The sequence below is a fragment of the Schistocerca serialis genome, chromosome 9 (genome assembly GCF_023864345.2).
Source record: "Schistocerca serialis cubense isolate TAMUIC-IGC-003099 chromosome 9, iqSchSeri2.2, whole genome shotgun sequence".
Lineage (NCBI taxonomy): Eukaryota > Metazoa > Arthropoda > Insecta > Orthoptera > Acrididae > Schistocerca > Schistocerca serialis.
In genome coordinates this window covers 351,970,220-351,989,737 of record NC_064646.1, presented here as the reverse complement: position 1 = coordinate 351,989,737, position 19,518 = coordinate 351,970,220, and the positions used below count along the sequence as shown (strand labels likewise).

Genomic DNA, 19,518 nt, shown 5'->3' with positions numbered 1-19,518 from the left:
TCGTCGACGTACCGCTGCGCTGTAAAGGTGCAGCGGATGACAACCAGAGGAGTTCTGCTATGAAAATATATGGCACCGCAGCTCATTGCTCCTGGGTGTCGGGCCGTATGGCAGGCGAGTCACATTGCTACCTCACCGCTATCCAGGGCTTCTCCAGCAACGTCTTCAGGCCGTAATCTCATTGATTGGAGTATAAATGTCTACAGTAATGAGTCCCGCGTCGAACTGATCTCTGAAGATCAAAGAAGATGTGTGTGGAAGACGCCCCGGACAGCGTTGGGACACCAAGCGGACTGTCGTTCACCATACGGTCCGACAACCAGGGTGATTGTCTGGGGTGCAATTTCTTTTTATAGCAGGACCCCTTTTGCTGTCTTACGCGACTCAGTTACAGCACAACGAAACGTCGACGATATTCTACGCCCTGTTTTGTTGCCATTTCAGCAAGATAACGCCCGCTCGCACACAGCGAACGCATCTACGGCTTGTCTTCATGCATGCCAAACCCCACCTTGTCCAGCAGGGTCGTGGGTTCTCTCGCCATTTGAGAACGTTTCGAGCATTTTGGGCAGGGCCGTCCAATCATCTCTGGATTTTGATAATCTAATGCGTCAATTGGACAAAATTTGGCAGTAAATCCCTCAGCAGGACATCCAACAACTCCGTCAATGAATAGCAAGCCGAATAACTGTTTGCATAAGTGGCGGAGGTGGTCCAACGCGTTACTGACTTGCTCAATTTGTGAAACTCTTTCTGCGAACCATTGCCGGTTTCGCTAGTAAATTACACACAGAAATCTTTCTTATGAATCATTCTGTCTGTTAGTGAAAAGGGCATCAAAATCCCTACAGTTTCCTCAGCTTAGCTTCCGCATACATAGACAGAAAAACAAATGGTTCAAATGGCTCTGAGCACTATGGGGCTTAACATCTGAGGTCATCAGTTAATTAGAATTTAAAACTGCTTAAACCTAACTAACCTAAGGACATCACACACATCCATGCCCGAAGCAGGATTCGAACTTGAGACCGTAGCGGTCGCGCGGTTCCGGAATGAAGCGCCTAGAACCACTCGGCCACCACGGCCAGCGACAGAAAAACGCGGGGGGAGGGGGGACTTTAATTTATGGTATGTATAGGTATAGTTACTCCAAAAAGTATTCGTCTAATACACGAGTTGTTATTTAAGAATCTATAGATAGTGGAAAATTGTCAGAATGAAGCACAGCAGGGGCTTGGATTTATTTATTAATCAGTGAAAACTATAATACAATAAAGAAACGAGATTTGTATTCATATAAACAGTTAAACATTCAAAAGTAAAGGCAGCCAGTTTAGGATGCAAAGCAAGTATTTGTCCACAATGCTGAAAATGGCACTCTGAAAATAGTAGGCCGTCCTGCCCTCTTTACAATCTCTTGAATTTTCCTTGGCATGGTTTTCACCAGAGAATCTGTTGTTCGCTCCATAATTTTACGCCATTCCTCTAGTACAGCTTTCTTTAGATCATTTCTATTGGATATCGGATGACTTCTACAGTTTTGTCGAGTACATCCCACAAATTGTCTACTGGATTAATGTTTGAGGGTTGTGATGGTGTCGGCTTCCAGTGGTGGGTATTATGTAGCAACCAGAGTGAGATGCATGCTAAATCGTAATAATGGAGAACGAGTCATTTTAAATTCAAATTGCAAATTAGTTTGCAAATGTGGCTGCATGCTGAACATTTTATACAGGGTGAATATTGATAACGCTGACAAATAGCAGTGACGTATTCCTGGCTGGAAATTGAGGAAAAAAGGACCTATGAATATGTGTTCGGAAACGCATCGTTACCATTTTAGATGCCGCTGGAGAATGACAGTTCCTCTGACCACGTGCCGTGTGGCCCTTGTGTGTTGTAGACTGTGTGACTCACGCGGCTTACAGTAGCAGCAGAGTGGTCGGCTGATTGTGCGTACACCAGACTTGGAGGACTAGGTTCTACAGGATATTGAGACGAACCCTAGTACAAGCTCCAGGCAAGTGGCCTAGCAACATGGTGTAAGCCAAAGTATGTTCATGTGTATCGTGCATGACAACCTCTAAAATCCCTATCATTTGCAATGCCATGGAGGCCAGTCCGATCTTCTGTTGGGACGTGGATGTGATGCAGCACTGTAATGAGTTCCGGGACGATTCGTTGTCGTTGCAAGCACACCGCCCATTTCCGGACATATGTTCATGGAACCTTTTTTCCTCTATTTCCAGTTTGTCGGTTTTATTAACGTTTATCCTGGAGTAATTCCTGCCCCTACCTTTTATAACTTTCAAAAGAAATAGAAATTATCCTATGGAATAGAAGGTTCTTTTCAAATTTTACTTTGCGGTCTGTCAGACAGTTTATATCGCTGGGTAAGTTACGAAAAATTTTTGTTACCGCACTACACACCCCTTTTTGCTCTAAAGAAGACGTTAAAGTGGAGTAATGAATGTCATTTTTTCTTCTGGTATTGTAATTATTTACGTAATTGTCCCTTTTGAACTGTAATGGATTCTTTATACAACAAGTTTCGTGAGAGAATAAATATACTGTGCAGCAGCAGCCAGATCGCCCAACGTCTTAATCGGATGTCTACAAAATTATCGTGGGTGAGCACCACTTGTTATCCTTACAGCACGTTTTTGAGGAACGAGGACTTTATTTCTTAAAGATGAGTTACCCAAGAACATTATTCTATATGACATTACTGAACGAAAACACTCAAAACATGTCAATTTACTGATTTGTCTCCCTCCAAAATTTGCAATGATACTAAGTGCAAATGTGGCTGAACTGAGTCTATTTCAGGAATTTCAAAATGTGCTATGTCCAATTCAAATTCTCGTGAATATGGACACCTAAGAATTTTGAAGTTTACATCCTATTTATAACTTCCTCAAAATGTGTCACACTTGTCACTGGTTTAGTACCCTAGATGTGCACTACTGAATACGTGATGTCTTTTGGAAATTGAGATTGAGACCATTCACAGGAAACCAGTCAAAGATACTTTTGTGAATATTGTTTACCATTTCTTCTGTTTCTTTATGTATGCTTGGATTGTTTACAACACTAGTATCATTTGCAAAAGTAACTGATCTTATGTGTTGTGATTTAGACAGAAGATCGTTTACATACATGAGGAATATAGCAGACTTAAAACTGAGCCTTGAGGAATCCCACATGTGATTTGTCCCCACTCAAATTGACGCTCCATGCTATACTGGTTGAGTTACTAAGTACAGGTTTTTGTATACTTTGGGTGACTATGCCATCAATGCCAAAAAACTTCAGTTTATCTAGGAGAATACTGTGATTCAAACAGTTAAATCGCAGAAAATATCGACCGGCGCTGTTTCATAATTTAATGCTTGTAAATTTGATGAGCGAGCATGTAAATGGCATTCTCATTAGAGCAATTCTTCTGAAACCCAAACTGTGATTCTCTGAGGATATTATTCTTGCTGACGTGAGATACTATTCTAGAGTACGTCAGTTTCTCAAAAATTTTGGAAAATGCTGTGAGCAGTAAAACAGGTCGGTAGTTATTGTCATCTCTCTTATCATCTCTCTTAAAGAGTGGTTTAACAACGGCGTATTTGAGTCTCTCTGGAAAAATGAGATAGTCATGCATTACGTACTTCTGACAAGACAGAACTATTACGTGAGAACAAATCGTTATTACCCTGTTGGAAACAGCATCAAACCCAAACGGGCTTCTATTTTTGAGAAAGTGTATAATTTCTTTAATTTCGGAAGGAGAAGTTGATGATACATTCACATCACTCAGTTTTATGAAAGTTATTTTTTGAACATACTGCTGTCATTTTACTCTTGAACTGTTTGTCCTTGTACTTTCTATTACATTTAAGAAACGATTATTAAATTTATTTACAGCTTCTGACCCATCGTTTACAGCCCTTCCATTCAGTTCATTTGAGATATTATCCTGTTCCGTGGCTAGTTGACCTGTTTCCAGAACCGTCCATCTAGAGCTGTATATTTTGGATCATCATTTTCTGTGAAAATGTAATCCCCATAACGACTCATATCATTCACATTGATGGATAGATGTTTCCTTAGGATTTTTATGCATACCTTGCGGTCCACAATTCTAACAATAAAACACAAATCACCCACATCATTTGAACCCCTGCGACCCCAGACAAGTACAGAACTTCCTCCATGTTCATCTGATATTGTTTTATTTCTTTCCTCAAGTTCACAATTCTTTTTTCTCCATACTGTTACTTGCCCATTTGTCTTAAAAAGCTAACATCCACTCTAGTCAGTAAAAAACAAACACCTCTTCCAGAAACTAAACCCATCGGATTTACGCCTTCTAGCAAATTCAACTCGCTTCCTTTTCGAAACAAACTGATGCAGATTTATCTCTCTTCTCTTGCAGTTTCGCAACGTTTTGAACCTACCGGCTTTAGAAACAGAGTGCGAACTATCAACACAGTAGATGAATCATCATCATCATCAGTTATCTGCTATATTAGCAGGTCCTTTGCCTCTCCATTTTCTGCGATCCATTGCTTCCTTCTTAAGGCTGCTGTATGTTGTACCGTCCATCATGTCATCCAGTATCTGGAATCTCTTCCTTCCTCGCTTCCTTTTCCCTTCTACATAACCTTCTAAAACTGTTTTTATCAGTCCGTCATTCTTTCTAAATATATGCCCAATCCAATTTCTTTTTCTTCTCTTTATTACATCTAGTAACTGCCTTTTCTCTCCCACTCTTCTCAGTACCTCTTCATTTTTTACTCTGTCCATCCAACTTATTCCTTCCATCTTCCGCCATGTCCAGATCTCAAAAGCCTCCAGCCTTTCTCTGTCTTTTTTCCTCATAGTCCATGTTTCAGCGCAATATAGAATAACACTCCATACAAGACATTTTATGAGTCTCTTTCTCAGTTCTCTGTCCATACCGCTGCAGAAGATTCTCCTTTTCTTATAGAACGCCTCTTTTGCCATTGCTATCCTTGTTTTAATTTCTGTGGTGCACTTCCAGTCGGTGTCTATCCTGCTTCCAAGATACTTAAAATTTTGCACCTGTTCTAGTTTTTCTCCATTCAGCACAATTTTTAGTTCCTTATTTCCTCCTATTGCCAATACTTTTGTTTTATTTGTGTTAATTTTCATTCCATATTTTTTTCCGTTAGTTGCAATGGTGTCCACCAAATCCTGTAATTCTTTTTCCCCTGTGGCTAGAAGGACCATGTCATCAGCAAATCTCAAGCACCCTACTCTTCTTCCTCCAATTTCTACTCCTTTGTCATCTAATGAGCATTGGTCAATCATATTTTCCAAGTACAGGTTGAAAAGAGTAGGTGATAAACAGCATCATTGTCTTACTCCTTTCCCTAGTCTGATCCAGTTTGTACTTTCTCCTCTCACTTTAACTGAAACTTTTTGATTAAGGTACAATGAGTTTATAAGTCTTCTGGTTTTCCAGTCCACTCTCTTTTCCCTCATAATAGTCGCCAGCTTGTCCCAAACCACATTGTCAAATGCCTTTTCTAAATCGATGAAGCACATATATAGGTCTCTTCCTTTTTCAATAAACCTTTCTCCTAAGATTCGTAGGAGCCCTATTGCATCTCTGGTGCCCGTATTCCGTCTAAAGCCAAACTGCTCCTCGCCGAGATTCTCCTCTATTACTTTTACAAGTCTTTTATTAATTATTCTTAACATCACTTTGGCTGCATGTGAAATGAGGCTGATTGTCCTGTGCTCGCTGCATTTCTTGGTTCCTTGTTTTTTCGGCAATGGAATCATTACTGTTGTCAAAAAGTCCTCAGGCCATTCACCACTGTCATATATTTTATTACATAACCTCAATATTTCTCTTATTCCATTGTGGTTCAAGCATTTTAGTATTTCTCCCGGTATTGTATCTGTACCTACTGCTTTGCCATTTTTCATTGCAGCAATAGCAGACTTTACTTCTTCCATTATGATGGTCGGTCCTTTCTCTTCATCACTTACACTGTTGTGTGATTCAAGTTCCAGAGTTTCTGGTTTGCTATTTGTGTCATATAGCTCTTTTATATATTCTTCCCATCTCTGGAGGACATCGTCACGATCTTTATACACTACCTCTTCGTCTTTACTCAAAATTTCCATAGTAGCACTTCCTGCTCTGTTTTGTTCCCATGTCATAGTCTTTACTCTGTTGTATAGTAAGTCGTATCTTCCTTTCCTGTCCAGTTCTTCAATTTCATCACATTCCTCTTTTAGCCATTTTTTCCTAGCCTGCTCTGTTTCTCTTCGCAGTTCGTTATTTAACCTTCGGTATATCTTTCTTGCATCTTCAGTGTTCTTGTTTTTCAATTTTCTTCTCTCCTCCATCTTGGAAATCATTTCTTGTGTGACCCATGGTTTTTTTGACCTTTTCCCTTTTACATATCCTATATTTTGCTGTCCTGCTTTAATGATTCCTTCTTTCAGCATATTCCAGTACTCGTTGGCATTATCAGGTGCTTCTTTGTCTCGTAATGTGTTTAGAAAGTCCCGAGACAGCATTTCTGTAATTTGTTCTTTGTTGGACCTTATCTTCTCTAGATCCCATTTCTTCACCATTGTCGCCTTTTTCAGTTTTTTCATTCTTATTTCTATTTCTGCCATAAGTAAGTTGTGGTCACTATTAATATCTGCACCTGGTAATGTGTGCACCTTCTTGATTCCATTCCTGTATCTTTCTTCTACCAGTATAAAATCGATTTGGTTTCTATATTTATCCCCTGGTGATTTCCAAGTGTAGAGCCTCCTCTTATGGTTCTTGAACCATGTGTTTGCCACTATCAACTGCCTTTCCCTGCAGAAGTCAATTAACCATTCACCTCTGTCATTTCTCTTTCCAAGACCATGACTGCCTACTATGTTTCCCTCTTTCCCTTCTCCCACAATGGCGTTCCAGTCTCCCATTACTATTTTGCAGCATTTTTTATTTTCGTCCATTATTCTCTCTATTACATTGTACGTTTCCTCTACAATTTGGTCATCATGTTCTGAAGTTGGCATATACACCTGGACAATCAGTAAATCTTTTTGTGCTCCTTTCAGCCTTACACCAATAACCCGGTCATTTGCATACTCTACATATTCCACACATTTAGCCAATTCCTTTGTCATAATCATTCCTACTCCATTAATTCCTTTTACTTCTCCTCCTGAGTAGTAGAATACATATTCATCTGACTGCAACTCTCCATGTCCATTCCATCTTACTTCAGCAACTCCTACGAGGTCCATATGATTCTTTTCCATCTCTCTTTTAAGGTTTTCTAGTTTTCCTGCTTGTAGCAGAGTTCTGACATTCCAGGTACCAATTCTCGTTTTGATTTTTTGCCTCCTTTCAAGTTGTCCCCCCCGGAGATCCGAATGGGGGACTATTTTACCTCCGGACACTGATTTAACATGAGAGGAAGCCATTTTTTGTGCATAAAATGGAGACTGCATTATGCAGGGAAGATAATCTGCGGTGGTATTCCGTTGCCTTCCGCAGTTCTGGAGGCCGCCCCTAACATGGGATACAGACGCCTTTTGCAGCCGCCCGCTCCGGGTCAGACGCTGCATGAGAAGTATAGGTTGGAAAATGAAAGACCCCTAGCCCTCGAAACCTAATAGCGTCAGGGTCGGAAAAGAACAAGAGCTGGCCGAGGGTGGCCAGATAGGAAAGATAACAGTGAGGAGCCTGGCATAAGTAAGTGGAAGCAATGCCAGGACTCAGCTCGGGGCCCCGTGGTCGCCAGCCACGTATCACTAGGTGTGACTCCCTGAGGTAGATGAAATATAACCGCAAAGAACAGGGAAAGGGACTTGTGTCAGTGCAGCACCATATTTGTGATCTTATTTACTAGACGAACACTTGCTTCACATCAAATGAGGCACGATTTTAAATAACGTGATTTGTTCAAAAATTAAGCATCATATGAACCAAAATAGCGTTTTATTTCGAAATGTACTGTATATTAACCGAAGTAAGAAAATAGTTATTGTTTGTCTTTTAGCTACATTTATGGGGGTTGTGGTTGTCATATTCTATGCGCTATGGTCGGACCAATACTTTTTGGAGTCACTGTACGTACAGATTCTGTCAAGCTTCGCTGCTCTCTGGAGTTGTGGCGGCTATTTACTGTTTTTCCCCAAGAAATACCAACTCCTCTGCAGCTGATCATCTCTTATCTCCCATCAATGCCACGAAATGCCACCCCATACGCCAATTAGATATGGAACTGGTAACAATACACAAATTACACACTCATCACTAATGTAATTGTAAATGAAATACACAGAACTTCCTCGTGAGTCAGTATACTAGCGGACATCAAAAAGTAAGTTACACATTATGACTGGTGAGGTACCTTTTACACACGGTGCACTCACATTAATGTGAGCACTGCCTATGTTCGACGTCGACGTGAAACAACTACTCACAGAGGGCACATGGCAGCACTATCAGTGGAGGGTATATAAAATGTGTCTGATGTGTCTGGGGAACGCATAAAACAATCGGTCGTTGTCGTAATGCGGATATGGAGCGATGTATCTGACGTCCAAAAGGGCACGATCAGTGGCTTGCGGGCCATGGGTGGAGGCATTTCCGAAACTGCTAAGTTTGTAAATTGTTTGCATACCACCATGGTTAAAGTATACCGTGCATGGCGCTATCCAAAAGCAGCGCCAAGGTAACGTGTTGCATCACAGGCCATAAATGGCAGGGATGAACGACCGCTCTGGAGATCTATGTAGGCGAATAGACGTGTCACTGTTGCGCAGCTGGCCACCCAGATGAACCAAGGGGCTACCAACAGCGTCTCTTCAGCGACCGAACCGAGCGACTGGACTCGCACTCGGGAGAATGTCGGTTCAAATCCGCGTCCGACCATCTAGACTTAGATTTTGCGTGATTCCCCTAAATCGCTTCAGGCAAACGCCAGGATGCTTCCTTTGAAAAGGGCACGGTCGATTTCCTTCCCCATCCGTGACACAATCTAAGCTTGTGCTCCGTCTTCTATGACTTCGATGTCGATGGGACGTTGAACCCATTCTTCTTCCTTCAACGACCGTTCAATGAACGTTGCTACGTATGAGCCTCCGCAGGAGGCGTCTGGTTCATGCACGCATGCCGACTGCCGTTCATTGGCGACGTTTTCGTGGCATCCCCCTGTGGTCCCGTCATTCTGGAAGGCCCAACGGATGACAATATACATAAATGACCTTGTGGATGACATCGGAAGTTCACTGAGGATTTTTGCGGATGATGCTGCGGTATATCGAGAGGTTGTAACAATGGAAAATACTACTGAAATACAGGAGGATCTGCAGCGAATTGACGCATGGTGCAGGGAATGGCAATTGAATCTCAATGTAGACAAGTGTAATGTGCTGCGGATACATAGAAAGAAAGATCCCTTATCATTTAGCTACAATATAGCAGGCCAGCAACTGGAAGCAGTTAATTCCATAAATTATCAGGGAGTACGCATTAGGAGTGATATAAAATGGAATGATCATATAAAGTTGATCGTCGGTAAAGCAGGTGCCAGACTGAGATTCATTGGAAGAATCCTAAGGAAATGCAAAAACAAAGGAAGTAAGTTACAGTACGCTTGTTCGCCCACTGCTTGAATACTGCTCAGCAGTGTGGGATCCGTACCAGATAGGGTTGATAGAAGAGATAGAGAAGATCCAACGGAGAGCAGCGCGCTTCGTTACAGGATCATTTAGTAATCGCGAAAGCGTTACGGAGATGATGGAAGACTCTGCAGGAGAGACGCTCAGTAGCTCGGTACGGACTTTTGTTGAAGTATCGAGAACATACCTTCACCGAGGGGTCAAACAGTAATATTGCTCCCTCCTACGTATATCTCGCGAAGAGACGATGAGGATAAAATCAGAGAGATTAGAGCCCACACAGAGGCATACCGACAATCCTTCTTTCCCCGAACAATACGAGACTGGAACAGAAGGGAGAACCGATGTACTCAAGGTACCCTCCGCCACACACGGTCAGGTGGCTTGCAGCGTATGGATGTAAATGTAGATGTAGAACACAAGTGTGCATCTATCCTCGGGGACCACGTCCGCCCCTACATGCACTTTGTTTTAGCAAGGCATGGCCGGCCGCTGTGGCCGAGCGGTTCTAGGCGCTTCAGCTCGGAAGCGCGCTGCTGCTACGGTCGCAGGTTCGAATCCTGCCTCAGGCATGGATGTGTGTGATGTCCTTAGGTTAGTTAGGTTTAAGTAGTTCTAAGTCTAGGGGACTGATGACCTCAGATGTTAAGTCGCATAGTGCTTAGAGACATTTTTGAACCCAATGAATGATTGCATCTACCAGGACGATGATGCAATGTGTCACACAGCTCTCGGTGTACGCGCGTGGTTTGAAAAGCACCAGGGCGAATATACCTTACTCCTCTGGCCACCCGATTCACAGGAGTAAACGCAGTTGAACCCAATCAAGAATATGTGGTACGACATCGAAAGGACTGTTCGCGGCATGGGTCCTCAACTAAAAAAACTAGTGCAGCTGGCAACGGTATTGGAGTCGTCCCTGTCGGTACCTCCCAGAATCTCACTGAGTCTCTTCCAGCACGTGCGCGCTGCGAAAGGTGATTATTCAAGCTTCTGATAGATGGTTGCTTTAATGAGTAAAGATGCACTCCCCTTCAAAGTGGCGCAAATACAAGACAGTATTTTTCAACATTGTCAGCAAGTCTCTATAAATAACGGTTCGAAAGTTCTAGCAAACGTTGAGTTCCTAGAGATGCTGATGCTCATGCGTCGGGACATAACAATCTGACCTTTGTCAAAGGCTGTTATGTCGGTGGATTTCCTCATTTGTGGCTTTTAGCGTCACTAGAACGATTCTCTATTCGTCTCTGCTCACCTTATTTACTTTCCTTACGATGTCACGGGCCGGCAACGCCACCTGCGGTGGGCAGTGGTCATAATAACTCGATTCATCAGTGTTTGTTCCTGTATTCCAGTGAACTCTGTCGAGACAGTGTCAAAGCTTGCATGTCATTACGACTGTGGATTGAACAGCGAATTCTAGAAATAACGATTCACGAACGCTAAAATTAAATAGGAGCGTGAGTCTTGTGTCGTTATTTTCAGTTGTTGACAACTTCCTTGCTTGCTATCTGCGTTTGGTTGATAAAGTCCGTTATTGGTAAGTTTCTTTTCAGTTTTTAATTTGCGTCTTTACGGTTTTAGCAATGTGTACGCTAGAATTACTAAAAACAAGTATTTTTGGACATTATTGCAGGGGAGACGCCTGTACTCGAGTATTTGATTCCTCTGGTGTCAAACTCGGAGCCTTTCCTAGCACGGAGACGACGAGCCACGTTTATCATACACCGTCTATGCTGCGACACAAGACTGTAAGCTACATGACTGCAGAAATCTTTCAATCAAGCAGTAAGGTAGTAAGGTAGGATGCACAACGAACACTGTACTCGGGGGGAATAAGTAGACATCTTTAGTAAAATTTAGTAGTAGACTCTGTTGTTGTTGCTGTGGTCTTCAGTCCTGAGACTGGTTTGATGCAGCTCTCCATGCTACTCTATCCTGTGCAAGCTTCTTCATCTCCCAGTACCTACTGCAACCTACATCCTTCTGAATCTGCTTAGTGTATTCATCTCTTGGTCTCCCCCTATGATTTTTACCCTCCACGCTGCCCTCCAATACTAAATTGGTGATCCCTTGATGCCTCAGAATATGTCCTACCAACTCTATACTTGGGAAAATCTAAAGGTTCCCTTATACTAATACAGCCATGTACACTAACTGATAGAAAGTATTGAGACACGGCTATGTAATGCGGAATTGATGACTGGATGTCACGAAAGAGCGGACGCGCCAGTACAAAATCAGGCGCGGAATATTGTGTTGTCAACAGAGAAACAGTAACAGCACAGTGGATCCGTCAGGCGTGCTCAGTGACTTCGAACGAGGACTAGTTAATGGATGTCCACCGAGTAAAAGCTACATCAGGGATACTTTTAACACTTTTAAAGGTACTCACGTCGACTGTTGTTGCTGTGGTTGTGAAGTGAAATCACGAAAGTACAACAACAGTTGAAACAAGGCAGGAAGATCTCGTGTACAAAAGAACATGGACCGTTGCGCACTGCGGGAGGTGGCTGTTAAAACATCACATGAAATCAGCGGAAGGAATCACTCACAAGTCCCAAAGTGCCACCAGAGGTCCAGCTGGCACGATGATTCTGCATAGGGAGTTAAAAAGAATGGAGTATAATGGTGGAGCAGTTCCTCGTGAGCCACATATTTCTGTAGTCACTCAAAAGCGACGCTTGGGGCAATGTAAAGGGCTACTACACTGGACAGTGGTTGACTGGAAATGAGATATTTTGAGCGCTGAATCACGCTATACCTTGTAGCAAATGCCTGGAGAACGTTACCTGCTGTCGGGTATAGTGCCAACTTACGGAGGAGGTGGTGTTACAGCACTGTGTGCTGTACACAGCAGAGGAACAGTTCAGAGACGAAGGCTGATTGTATCAACACGACAGTGTACCTATCATCAGAAGCATGTGAGGGAATTGTTTTTGGACAATGGCATCAGTGAAATGGACTGCCAGAATCTCAGCCTCATCCCAATGGAACACCTTTGGTATTAATTGGAATGTCGATTTCGCTCCAGGTCCCTGCGTCCAACATCACTACTTCTCTGGTTTCGGATCATGAGGAAAAATCGGCTACCATTCCTCCACAGACATTCAGACACCTCATAGAAAGTGTCCCCAGCGGAGTTTAAGGCGTCATAAATGAGAAAGGCGCGCATATTCCATACTAATGTCAAGTAATACATGTCCAGATACTTTCGATCAGGTAGTGTAGAACATACAGGACCATTGTGATTAAAATTACAGTTCCAAAACGCTGTAAAAATAATGACGTCAAATTTGAACGAAACATTATCGAAGGGAGATGTTATGGAAACAAATAAAAATAACGAAAATTTTACTAGATGCTCCTGTAAGCGGCTGAATGTGCAAAATAAATAGAAGTGAGGTACATGGCTGTTCCTCCGTTTCCGTCTTAGATGCTCGGCATGAGTGTCCAAATGCAAGAACGCGCGCTCATGGTAAAGCTCTTTTGCCAGAAGGGTGACAGTGCGCCAGTAGCTCCGCAGAAGTTCCGGACACTCAAGGGAACGAGAAAAGGCGATGGTCCTATGTCTGCTAAGGGTCTGGAGAAAATTATTACGAGATTCGAGAAGACCATTCTTTCGAAATGCAATGTGGCAGAGGGAGAAAAACAACTGATCCGACGTCAGTAGAAGATGCGGCCACAGCATTGCAGAAGGGGTCGAGAGATAGTGTGCGAACATAAACTGGAACTGCCCAAACTTTAGACAAGCCAGTGATGACTGTTCATAGAATTCTACGAAACATCTTGTAAAGTCATCAGATGATCAAAACGACTTGCAAAATGATTTAGATAAGATATCTGTATGGTGCGAAAAGTGGAAATTGACCCTGAACAAGGAAAAGTGTGAAGTTATTCACATGAGTACTAAAAGAAATCAGCTAAATTTCGATTACGCGATAAGTCACACAAATCTGAAAGCTGTAAATTCAGCTAAATAATTAGGGATTATAATTACAAATTTCCTAAGCTGGAACGTTCACGTAGATAATATTGTGGGTAGAGCAAACCAAAGACTGCGATTCACTGCAGAACACTTAGAAGGTGCATCAGGTCTAGTAAAGAGACTGCTTACGCCACGCTTGTCCGCCCTATTCTGGAGTATTGCTGTGCGGTGTGGGATCCGCTTCAGGTGGGACTGACGGATGACATCGAAAAAGTACAAAGAAGGACAGCTCGTTTTGTATTATCGCGAAATAGGTGAGATAGTGTCACAGACATGATACGTGAATTGGAGTGGCAATCATTAAAACAAAGGCGTTTTTCGATGCGACGGGATCTTCTCATGAAATTTCAATCACCAGTTTTCTCCTCCGATTGCGAAAACATTCTGTTGACACCCACCTACATAGGGAGAAATGATCATCACGATAAAATAAAAGAAATCAGGGCTCACAGAGAAAAATTTAAGTGCTCGTTTCTCCGACGTGCCGTTTGAGAGAGGAACGGTAGAGAGACAGCTTGAAGGTGGTCCATTGAACCCTCTGCCAGGCACTTTATTATGAATAGCAGAGTAATCAGGTAGATGTAGATGTAGATTGCAATCCACCCCAAATTACCTGTGTTCAGGAATTGCTTCATGCTGACCTGCCAGCAAGACAAAAGTTAGCTCTAGCATGTCTTGCTCTCATGGAAGTGGACAGTGAATGGCCATGTAACATTCTGCGGAAAGACGAAGCCCCTTTGCATCTCCAAGGACACGTCAATACTCGTATACAGAATCGCAGAATATGGGCAGCGGAGAATCCGCACGCACGTCAACCGGCACTGCTTCATTCTGCAAAGATAAAAATGTGTGGAGTGGTTGACGGCATCGTTTATCGTAGGGCCATATCTTTTTCGAGGAGATGGATTCTGTTTCCTGTACCGTCACTGGTAAACGTTATGAGAGCGTTTTGCACACCAACATCATTCCAACCCTTCAACATCGCGGATATGTGGGTAAGATCAAGTCTATACATGATGGCGCTCCTCTGCAAATTGCACAACCAGTGAAGCGGCTGCGGCAGAGGCATTTCGGCAGTGCTAGAATTATCAGTCGTTATGTTCCTACAATCTGGCCGTCCGGATCATCTCATCCTTAATCCATGTTACTTCTGGCTGTGGGGTTTTGTGAAAGTTACTATGTTCAGTGCTCCGAATACGAATATCGCATTCTGAACGTGGCCCCTGAGATACTCTGGCCTGTTGTGGAATATGCGGTTTCTCGATTTCAAGATGTAGTAGTAAACGGTGGACAGCATACTGAACATGTCTTGCACCAGTCTTATGACAATTAAACATCGATTTCACTGTTGCTTTTTTATCCGGTTTTTGACGTCAGGACAACTAAAAATCGATTTAATTGCTACTGTTTGCGTGGTTTTTGGCCTCAGGACAATTAAAAACAGATTTTTCCCGTGCGATATGGTACGACTTCGCCGTAGCGGATTGGCTTACCTAATTAAAAGTGCCAGCACTGTTGGCTGCCAAAGTTTTGCTTCCATACACATAGCACAATGCAGTTCAGTTTGCAGCGCACGCTGTAGTCACCGTATTGCGATTCATCTATTATTTGCCGCTGAATCCGTGTATGTTATGATTCTTCAAGTTTCGTTAAAGTTTTTTGTTTCCATAACATTTCCCCTTTCTTCGATAATATTCCTATTCCGTAAAGTTAGAAGTCATTCTGAGAAGTGGTAATTGAGTCGTGGTGCGCCTTTTCTGGCACACCAGCTCTTTGGTACGACTATCGATTACCTATCTGTAGTAAGATCTTTGCCCCGTTGTGATCTGGCGGCGGATTTTGCGGTAGGGGAGTTGGTCGTGGGGTTCGCTACGAGGCGCTAGGACGTGCTTGAGGGGACGAAGGAGCAAACTCAAGGGCTCGGCCAGCAGGACGGTCGCGAGTTTGTGGGGGACCTGCCTGATGTCAATTCCGGGCGCTGCTCGTCGCCTTGCTTTGGTATCTGTTTTCTGGGACAAGAGCATTTCCTGGAGACCATCTCGAACAACGCTCTCCATCGGAGGTGAAAGTGGTTTTGATGCCTTCGTTTCGTGGAACCATTTGCGTTGTAGCGACTGTCGCTTGTTGGTTGGTTGGTTGCCTTAATGTATGTGTTGTTGAAGTAAGAGAAACCGGCAAGGTGTGTTATCGCAAGGAGACCAGCAGTAACTACTTCCTTTAAGGAAATCAGCGTCCACAAAAGATGTAGTAAGCTATTGAATATATTAGGTCATAGTCTAGTTGTAATTTTCTGCATACCAAGGTTACACTATTGCCAGTTACATTGCAGACCTATGCAAGGAAATTAAAGTGCACAAAACCTAGTTTGTGCTGAACTTGTGCATTTGAATAACGTAGTATTATCTTGAAATTATTTCCATTTCATCTTTGTACACATTGACGGCTTTAATGATATGTGCAAATATTCTTTGCCTAACTATGAGAGTGTAAATGTCTGATATTTTAGTCGTTCATTGAAAGCACTTATTGGTTTGTTTTAAAAACTGTATTATTATTTATTGGTTCTTATATTAAGGGGGGTAGGACGTCAAACGGGCCGACTTGGAGCAGGAGAGGCATCACAGGACGTTTTAATTTCCACTGTCTATACTTTCACAAATAAATTCATAAAACTTTGTCAGCATCACCAGGAAGGATTCAGGATTCACACTCATTGCAGTGGAAGTTCGAAAACATAACAAAATAATTTTTTTACCTGTGAAATTTCATCATTTTTTCGCTTACTAATGGCTGCATTTCTTGCTATAGGTACACTTTCTTCATAAGTTAGAGAGATTCTTCGATGAATTTTGCACAGCATACATACCATACTTACAGGTGTATGAAACTCTAGAATTTATTTAATTTATGAAAAAACGAATGAGCTGTTGTATTTCAAACTTCATGTTTAGAAAAAAAAAACAAATTTTGTAGTTAATTACCTCAATTTTTACCACAGTTTTTAATAGATTTGGAAAATTCTAGAGTTTCATACAACTTTAAGTATGGTTTGTATGCTGTGCAAAATTCATCGAACCTTCTCTGTTGCTTATGAAGAAAAGTGTACCTATAGCAACAAATTCTGCCATCAGTAAGTGAAAAAATGATGAAATTTCACATGTAAAAAAAATTATTTTGTTATGTTTTCGAACTTCCACTGCTATGAGTGTGAATTCGGAATCCTTCCGGGTCATGCTGGCAAAGTTTTATGAATTTATTTGTAAAAGTGTAGACAGTGAAAATTAAAATGTCGTATGGTGCCTCTCCTGCTCCAAGTCGGCCCGTTTGACGACCCACCCCCCTTAATTGATGTTTGCTTGGTGTTTGCCGTGTTTTCTGCGGTCTGTTTGTGTTCCAGTTTTTCTCCGAGTTGGGGTGTGTGGGGGCGGCGCCACGTTCTGCTTCGGTGCACAGAAGCTGTGACGTGTCGTCTAATGGGAAGTGACTCCCGGTTGGGCCCCGGCGTTAAGGTGTTGTTTTGGACGGCTGGTCTGCTGCTTCCAGCATTTTAAGTTGTCACCTTTTGCTCAGGACAGCCTGGAGTCACTGCCCGTTTGGTAGTTATTGAACCTATTTTATATATATGTAAAAAAAGGGATTTTTAATTGCTTGGTAATCAGTTCCACTAATTAACTTGTGCTCCTTGTGTTATTAGAGCTCGTAAATCATTTTCATACTATTGCACTCCGTCTTCAGGCCACAAGTGGCCCATCGGGACCATCCGACCGCCGTGTCATCCTCAGTTGAGAATGCGGAAAGGAGAGGCGTGTGGTCAGCACACAGCTCTCCCTGTCGTTACGACGGTTTTCTTTGACCGGAGCCGGTACTATTCGGTCGAGTAGCTCCTCAGTTGGCGTCACGAGGCTGAGTGCACCCCGAGAAATGGCAACAGCGCATGGCGGCCTGGATGGTCACCCATCCAAGTGCCGACCACACCCGACAGCGCTAAACTTCGGTGATCTCACGGAAACCGGTGTATCCACTGCGGCAAGGCTTCATATTATTGAGTACTGACTTAAAAAGAAAGTAAGGGGAACATATGTACCACATTGTAAAATCACCTTCCGATTGTAATTTTTGTTTCTTAAGTATTGAAATCTCCAGCAAGTTGTTGTAATTGTACATTTTGATTTTGTCTTAAGAACGGCCACGTGTTGATTACCTGTAATCTGTTTTACAAAAGCTTTTTTGAATAAATTGTTATTAATTCATGTGCTAGTTGTGTTAAGGAGTGACTTTGTAGGGGCCTTGACCTTCCACACTAAGTGTTCCCCTCATCCCAACTTCCTAAGTTACAGTAATGTTTTAGAGTAATTTAAAACTGGAACTTTAATTATTACCACCCTGGATACTCCGCACAAGTCATTGTAATGATGCAGAATATTAGAGTAGGTACCTTGGGGAATCCGTAGACCTCCCGGCGGCGCATGTTGGGCAGCGTGGGCAGCCAGGGCCTGGGTGCCTCTGGCGAGGCGTCGTTGACGCAGTCGACGTTCTGGTGGACGCGGTCCAGCTCCGCCACGTCCAGCTTGTAGCCCGAGGGGCAGCAGCTGCGCCAGCACCACGCCGACGCCGACGAGCACTCGCACGCCAGAGCTACCAGCCGGCCCTCACCGTCCTGTCGAGGGGAACTCCAGACTTCAAAATCTTCCCCAGGGAATCCCAAATTTCAAGATCCCCAATGCTGGGCTCGACAAGTCAGATATTTCAAGTATCACTTGAAATACCTATAACACTGCACTTATCATACTGTGTTATTGAAAAGATCTATCATGCAACATCCACAAAAGACTCAGTTAGTATGCTGACATGTATTGTAATAACAAGAAGAGGTTCACTTAATATGCTGACTGGGCAAGGTAACATCCCCTTAATCCTTTGACTACCATGGGGAAGTAAGATTACTATAGATCTGTTGCATGTTATTACTGTGTATCAATCTCCCACTGGTAAAGGTTAGCAGAATTCTTACAATTACCTATTGCACCTCTAGGTTGTGTTGTTCTTAAGTTTCATTGTTAACCCTCGTCTCCGTTCTGTCACATTGAATTAGTTTCCACTTGCAGATTGGCAACCCAATTACCAGATTAGAAAAGCGGGCTGCCTTTACGCTTTCCAGCACACGTCATGTCAACGACTTGCATCTACGAATTTACGCTTGCGATATCACAAACGAAGCCCATATCGAGCACCTGTAGCGTATGTTACAAGCTTAGAGAGCTGATCTGTCCACTGATGTGTCTCTGTTTTCGGTGTGTCTTGTAGTTCTTGCGCAGTTGTCGTTCCAAACCCTAGAGATACTTACGAATAACGCCATCCCTCCCCCACCCCACCCCCTCCCAAACTCCTTGGAAAACAAAATAGCGGGAAACGTTCTTTTTATACTATTATTTATGACTAAGACGTTAATTAAAATAACCATCATTCCTGTTTTTAAAGTAAAATAGGTAGTCAAAGGGTTAAACAGCACACAGGTCGATTTGAAGAGTTGTACATCGTGTAGAATGTGTACCACCTGGACACGTGACAGAATTCCAGAAAGGAGTTATCTTGTTTGGACATGCTCACGGCCGGCCGCGGTGGCCAAGCGGTTCTAGGCGCTTCAGTCCCGAACCGCGCTGCTGCCACAGTCGCAGGTTCGAATCCTGCCTCGGGCATAGATGTGTGTGATGTCCTTAGGTTAGTTAGGTTTAAGTAGTTCTAAGTTCTAGGGGACTGATGACTTCAGATGTTAAGTCCCATAGTGCTCAGAGCCATTTGAACCATTTGAACATCATGCTCACGACCACATCGTGACTGAACCTGCACGATTTGTTGGTGTTCGA

General features: G+C 42.9%; 1 protein-coding gene across 2 annotated transcripts in view; it reads right to left on the bottom strand.

Moving 5' to 3' along the window:
• The window catches only part of LOC126418977 (probable G-protein coupled receptor Mth-like 1), a 382,615-nt gene that overhangs the window by 245,007 nt on the left and 118,090 nt on the right, over positions 1 to 19,518 (bottom strand). For both annotated transcript variants that reach the window (XM_050086023.1, XM_050086024.1), the window contains exon 3: positions 18,090 to 18,311. In XM_050086023.1, coding sequence (XP_049941980.1) covers positions 18,090 to 18,311 — 222 coding nt within the window. The remainder of the gene's footprint in view (positions 1 to 18,089; positions 18,312 to 19,518) is intronic.